Below are 6,900 nucleotides of genomic sequence, written 5' to 3'. Positions count from 1 at the left end.
CCGCCGCGCCCCTTGCTCCGGCCGTCGTGCCGGGCGCGGGCCCGGGCCCTGCGCTCACGCCGCCTCGGCCTCGCCCCGCAGAACGTGCTCGCCGGCGCCTTGTTCGGGCCGTGGACCGGCCTCGCCCTGTGCTCCGCCCTGACGTCCGTGGGAGCGACCTTCTGCTACCTGCTCTCCGGCGCATTCGGGAAGAAGTTCGTCGTCCACTACTTTCCCGATAAAGTGGCCGTGCTGCAAAGAAAGGTAAGCGGCCGTCGCTCTGCGGCGATATCCGGAATACCCTCTGGCGAGACTGCGTTCTGGTCTCACTTGGTAAAAATGAATGCACGCAGGGGATGGATGTGTCGGGACCTTCCTTACCGTGCTCTAGGACTAGACTGCCCCTCTCCTGCTCTCTGGGGAACAGATCTGTTTGCAGAGGGGATATGTGGAAAACTGGATGTAAAATAGCATCTCGGCTTGTTTGGGAAGCCCCTGTGTTCCCACCAAACCCGTGCTGTGTTGTACAGCCAGAGGTTGGTCTGCTGCTGATTTTCTCCGTTCCGTCATGCTCAGGTTAGCCCTATTTTCACAGCTTTTGTGGAAGGGGGTGGCCCACCATTAAGCTCCCATATATATGTAAAGTCACCCCTTTTAATCAGTTCCGGACTGATGTTACGTTCTGGCGTGTTAGAACGAAACTTGTATTCCTTGACATCCTGGCCGTTCAGATGTTTCTGCTGTCTGACTAGCAGGAGTAATTTGGAACGTTTCTCTTGGCAGGTAGAAGAGAACAGGAGCTGCTTATTTTTCTTCTTGTTGTTCCTGAGACTGTTCCCTATGACACCGAACTGGTTTCTGAATCTCTCAGCCCCCATTTTAAACATTCCTGTGGCTCAGTTCTTCTTCTCTGTTCTCATCGGTAAGGCCTGGGGAGGCTGGAGCGTGACACGGTCTCTCTCCTCATCACTGAGCCCTGGGTGGTAAGCGCGGACGTGGGGGCGGCAGAGCAGCGCTCCCCTACTTGTGCCTCTGCCCCGTGTACCTGTTTGCCGCCTTGTGCAAAATTTAGTGCTGCTGTAATGCAGCAGAGTTTTGAATCACGTTCTGCTGCTGCGATCTCAGACCCCTGTGTCTGGCCTAGCGAAAGGGGGGGGGGGGCTGAACTAATCTCGAATTCTTGCGTGGAGGCAAGGGGGGTGCTAACAGGCTTTTTTGCTCCCATTCTTTCAGGTCTTGCACCATATAATTTCATCTGTGTGCAGACAGGTGCCATTCTCTCACAAATCACCTCTCTGGATGCCATCTTCTCCTGGGACACGCTGCTCAAGCTGCTCGCTATGGCTCTGGCAGCGCTGATACCGGGAACCCTCATCAAGCAATACAGCAAGCAGCACTTGAAACTGGAGGAGGACAAGCATGCTCAGTTACTCAATGGCAAAAAGAGCATGTGATGGCTCCGGCGCGCCAGCTCTCAGGGGACTGCCTCACGGAAGGTGTCTGTTCCCGTGGGCTTTGTTCTGCATGCTCTGCGCCACCTTGGACCAAGGACAAGTGCAGCGTTTACACCTCGCATCTAAGAGGAGGTGTAAGGGTCTTGTTTTTAAATTGTAACTGTGCCTGTATCTGCACTGAGAGCGCTATACAGGGGCTTTATGAACACTTTAGTTAAATTGCCTGTGTCTTTTAAGCAAACTTGCGTCTTCAGTGTGCTTGACRGTGTTGCCAGCCCACTACAAATTTGTTAGCAACAGAGGAAAAAGCGTGATCCCTTAAGGAAGGGAAACCAGAACGCCTTAGTCCCTGCTGGCTCCTGAATAAGGGTGGCAACCACCTCCCTCCTTCCTCCAGTCTGCCTCCCAGCCCACGCCACAGGCTGCCGCATCCCCCACCGAGTCCAGCTCCACGACCCCAGCTCTGCCACGGGTGCAGCAACGCTGCAGGGATAAAGAGCCCCACGGGCCTTGACAGGTGGTTTTCTGCCCCAACCTTGTCCCTTGTCATCGGAGGGCACTCAGAGTCCATAGCACACAGGGACTCATGTTGGGCAGCAACAGCAGCAGCCTTGGCTGTTTTTCACTGTCATTCTAATAGCATCATTCCCCAGCTCTCGGCAGACCTTACTCCCTCCCCCAGCCTTCTCCACACCCATAAGCATTCAGCATTTTTGGCCCAAACTGAAAAAACACACACTAAATGGTTTCCAAATAAGTAGGTAAGCTCTGTCCCCTTTGCTGGAGCCTGTTCCCCAGGGAAGAGACCATGTTCCTGGGTTTTTGTTATTTGCACTTCACTGCTCTGCTTCCCCCCACCTCTGCCCTCCCCTCAAAGGATAAAAGCAGACTAGCTGGCATGGAAGGGGCCATGGTGGGAGACCCCATAGCATTTGGGAAGCTGACGGAGGATGCTTACTCCATTTTACCACCTTCCCCTCCAGCAGAGTTGGGGCCGAGTGGGACAGCAAAGGGAAAAATCCCAAGGTTGTGAGAGAAGACAAGGTTGCAGATTCAACCCCCCAGCTCACATAGCAAAATCGCTCATTTGCCAAGAGCAAAGGTGCCTGGTAAGCTACGTGCATCCCACCAGGCCTTTGCCCTAGTTCTCGAAGCACCCAGGAGATACAGTTCAGCTGAGTTCAGCGACAGGTAACTTCAAACACGCTGTTTGCTGACAAACATCATGTTAGTTATTAAAAGGCTTCATGACTTTATCCCGAAGTCCATCACAAACCATCCCCAGATCACCAGACCAGCCTGAGAAGCATTGAAGTACACTGGCTTTTTATTCCATGCATTGTTTGCTTTGATAGTCATTCTTGTTTCCATCACTGTACACTGTTCAATACAAAAAAATCAAGTTTGTATCAGGAATCCGCAGAGCAGGGAAGAGAGAGATGAACACTACTGGACAGGGCCAAGATGAAATGGTTACTTAACACGACAGTGGGGAAGGCAACATTCAGCTCTGGGAGAAAATCTAGGCTAGTGTTCAGGAGCTGTCAGCAGCCGTGAGATCTGGATCAGGGTAGCCAGGACGCTGGAAAGGGAACCCACAACGTACCTCTGTCCCGCAAGTGAGGTGTTACAGGGAGGAGGAAGCAGGCCGATGTAGGTACCTCAGCCCCCGTATCCTGCTAGGAGAGAAAGTGCAAGGAACCGCAGCGGAGGCGCCCGTACAGCGATGCGGAGACCACGTCTATGTGCAATTCGGGATGAGCTGCATTAAGGAAGATGCCTACACACCCTTTTAGGGAGCCGACGGCCACGGTTGCAGGAGGGCTGCTGAGCGGCCCCTGCCTGCGCGCGGCCRAGGTGCGCGAGACACGTGAGCGGGGGGGAGGCGGGGATGCTATCGCCACTGGTGTACGGGCTATTGGTTTACGCAAGGAGGTGGCAGTCCCAAAGGGACGCTGCCCAGCAGGCAGCAGTTATGAGGAACGACGCTGGAAGGTTACAGTGCAATGACCTGGGCAAGGAAAACAACTAGACYGAAGCGGGGCTGGAGCACGGCAACAGACAACCAGAGTTTCTGCTCTGCTTTTCCAGGCTGTCCGGGTGTCCCGTGACCCAGGCAGGAAGAAATCTGAGCACGTATCCAGGACAGCTGTCCAGGAGGGTCCCAAACTCCCCTACATCAAGGCCTCTCCCCACCTCAGCAAGTGCCAGTGAAGGCCAGGGACTCCCCAGGGAGCTCCATCACATCGTGGAGCTCTGCTGAGCCGAGGCTGCAGCTACCAAACCCCTCGAGCATCTTTTTGGTAGGGACCGAATCATCGCGGACTGAAGTCACTGAGACTCTGACAGGCCCAAGCTGGAGCAAGTGCTTTGCGCAGGCAGCGGGCACCGCTGGGGCTCGTGCTGGACCCGCGGCCAGCTAACAGCCCGGCCCGTCGGAGCTTGGGAAACCCACCAAATCCGAGCAGCAGGGTCTCTCTGGGGTGTAAGGCCTGGCACCCTCTGCTGTGCTGGAGATTTGGCRTAGGCTATGATGGTAGTTCTCAACACTTGCGTATGTTACCCCTCTCTTTCCGCAATAATTTGGTCTTCCCCTTCGTGCGCGTGGGCGTTACACATACACACGATTCTCCACTGTTTGGCCTGGCCCACGTTCCTGCACCCTCGCCTCCAGCTTCCTGAGTAACCGCCTGTACCACCTCTTTCCACCCCAAAACCCCTGTCGCACTACGACAGCAAAGCTGCGTCTGGCCCTGCCACCTCCTCGTGCCACTGGCCAAGAAAGAGAGCATTTGGGAGGAAAAATGAGGGATGGGGAGAGAAAGGGAACATGAAACACAGTCAGATGAGCCTCRCTCCCCTCTGCGTTCCTCCTCCACMCCGGGTCTGAGTGTTGCTGCTGCAGCAGCGGGGAGCGGTAGCTCCTCCTCAGCAGCAGCCTCTTTGGTCCTGCGCCGGTGATGCACAGCATGGCCCCACCGCTGGCCACCCCTGATCCCGCACCCACTGCCTGCAGCGACTGCCCTCCTCTCCACCCGTCCTTTTGGACGCTTTCGCCAGGGGGTCTTCCTAAAAGGTTACTTGCTTTGCGATCAGTACGAAACCACTCGCCCCCTGATCGCTGTTCCCCATCGGCTCGGGGGCTGTCAGCTCCACCGGCAACACGCGGGCGAACTGCAGCATCGGCCGGGAGGAGCATCACCGGCCCCCGGGGCTGCCTGCGCGCGGGAGGCAGCGACTGCCGACAGCCTCCGAGCCCAGCCCCGCTCCCGTCCCCCCCAGGCAGCGGGGAGGAGGTAACATCACACAAACGGGTTACAATTGTGCTAGCAGTGAAGCCAACCTTCTGATCTACAGAAACGATAATAAATAATAAAATAACATCATAACTTAAGATCTGTGTGTAGTCCAGCTACAAAAATTTAAAAATATGGGATAATTTAACTCATACAATACTGCTCTCTGTATAAGTAAGACATTTTCCTTCATTTCGCCGTGAGGCTATAAATTACCACAGTTAAATTCAAACCAATATTTTAACATAAAATGTAAACAAACAAAGCAACAGAAGTACCTGTCCGTGGTCCGTTCCTGCCGTTCATCTCAGGCTGGTGTGCCGGCGTGCGGAGCAGCGGCCGCCCGGCCGGGCCGCACGCGCCYGGCCCAGCCAGCACGCTAGGAAGGGCAGAGCGAAAGCTCTCGCAGGGGGAGGTCAACTAAGGTGGGGGAGACGTGCTCTAGGTTTTGTTCTCTTTGAACGTTGATTTAGAAGAGTAGTGTTTGAAGGGAAGGCACTATGAGTTCTACCAGAAAACAAATTTTTCTCATCTGCCAATGCCATGTGCCAGGACTATCCTCGCTTTCACCAGCTCAGATGAGAAACGGAGGCCTCAGGGTTACGCCCGAGACACGCGACTGTGCCACAACCGCAATCAAGACTCCCTGTGCAACTCGTCTGTTTTGCACAAAGCCTGACATGAAGGGCAGGCAGCTGCTAATGCTTTCAAGAACGTACAGTGAATAAGGAGACGGAGCAGGGCTGATGCTCGTGTCTAGGCCAGCGATTCCCAGTCTTCCCCCTCAACRCACAGCTCTCTGCTGGTTATCGATGCTGTTGCAGGTGAGAGACTGCTTCTCCACGTTCAGTACAGGCCCCTCCAGTTTCCTCCCAGAAGCGTGCTCAGGCTCTGCAGAATGTGCTTTCCACGGCTTGCAAGTTTCTTGCTTTGCCAACACTGATTTGATTGATTTCTTCAACCGACTGAAACAGGCAGGAGGTAAGAGGAGGAAGTAAACTGGGAAATGGCACGCTGCATCTGAAAGAGGTTTCCCTGYTCGACTGGAGATCGACGCTGCCAGAGTGAAGCAAGGGTGACATTAAGAAGTGCTCTTATACCAATTCTCAAGAGGACGAGGTTAGAATACATTTGCAGGATCTCACAACAAAATGCTGATTAAAAAAAAAAAAGAAAGAAAAAAAGAAACTAAAAACCCTTAAATTAAAACCCACTATTACATTCCTGGGGATGTATTGACTCAGAAGACCCTGGATGTTAGCACCTCAGTACCAATTTTCTCCAGGAACATGTCCACCTTCTGATTAAAAATGACCCAGCTGGTTATACTGAATACGCTTTGTTCACAGGTTACCTTGTAGTAAGGTCTTTTTATGCTTCCTCACTTGATAAGACTGAGTGGTTTCGTTTTCTTGATCTGTTCGCCAATCTTCAGGGCCATGAGGCCTGGTCCCCTGTGAAAGCAGCAAGAGAATCCCCCGCGTTCGTACACAATGCTGTCCAGGCAGGACTCCCAGGATGTTTCTCTGTAATGTGCTTGCTTTCTGAGCTTTTTTTGTTTTTGTTTTGTGTTTTTTTTTTTGCAACGAGTCTGTGTGTCTATAAATACAATCCACTCTTTACAGTAAAAAGTGTTAAAATGTCAAAAAAATAAATATCCATGTTACAGTAACTAGATTATTCAATAAAATACATCCCTGCCATTCTTGATTGAAATGCTCAAAGAGAATTAATTTCATTTGGACATTTTCCAGAGATTCGGGTTATTGCAAATCACTCCTGGGGTGGGAAGGAGAAGCATCTTCTCTTCCTGTAAAGTGTGGTGAAGGGGAATGAAGTGGAATCTCAGGGAAATCAAAATGCCAGTATCAGGAAGCTTTGGGGGAGATCTGTATTACCAAGTAGCAGAGCTGCAGGGCTTATTGGTCCTGACCGTGGCATCAGAACACTCCCCTTCGGAAGAGTCACAGTCTGATTCTCCAAACTGTGCTGGGTTCTGCAAAGCAAAAGGAAAGGAGACGTTTGGAGCGATTTTCCTGCACCACCGGTCAACCACACTGTCCCAGTCCATAACAGGAGACGGGGAAAGGTCACCACCGCATGAGGAGGAGAGGTCAGTGGCACACAGGAGATGTCAGCAGCACACAGGCACCCTACCAAAGGTCCCTTCT

At 52.9% G+C, this 6,900-nt stretch overlaps 2 protein-coding genes across 6 annotated transcripts in view; one reads left to right on the top strand and one right to left on the bottom strand.

The window, feature by feature from the left end:
• Window positions 1–6: 6 nt before the first annotated feature.
• Window positions 7–1,646, top strand: TMEM41A (transmembrane protein 41A; the record flags this gene model as incomplete). The annotated part of the gene is made up of 3 exons (XM_026075579.1): window positions 7–243; window positions 763–901; window positions 1,213–1,646. Coding segments are annotated over 3 exons (597 nt in total), but the record flags the coding sequence as incomplete, so codon positions are not given.
• Window positions 1,647–2,742: 1,096 nt separating this feature from the next.
• The window catches only part of MAP3K13 (mitogen-activated protein kinase kinase kinase 13), an 80,836-nt gene continuing 76,678 nt past the window's right edge, over window positions 2,743–6,900 (bottom strand). For 3 of the 5 annotated variants that reach the window (XM_026075545.1, XM_026075546.1, XM_026075548.1), the window contains 2 exons: window positions 6,628–6,725; window positions 2,743–6,539 (listed from right to left, as the gene is read on the bottom strand). In XM_026075545.1, the coding sequence (XP_025931330.1) occupies window positions 6,503–6,539; window positions 6,628–6,725 (135 nt within the window). In that variant the 3' untranslated portion in view covers window positions 2,743–6,502. Of the gene's footprint in view, window positions 6,726–6,900 lie in introns of all 5 variants that reach the window. The other 2 variants (XM_026075547.1, XM_026075549.1) reach the window with 1 other exon arrangement.

The sequence above is a fragment of the Apteryx rowi genome, unplaced genomic scaffold (assembly GCF_003343035.1).
Source record: "Apteryx rowi isolate R43461 unplaced genomic scaffold, aptRow1 scaffold_406, whole genome shotgun sequence".
Classification (NCBI taxonomy): domain Eukaryota; kingdom Metazoa; phylum Chordata; class Aves; order Apterygiformes; family Apterygidae; genus Apteryx; species Apteryx rowi.
This window is presented reverse-complemented; position numbering and strand designations above follow the sequence as displayed.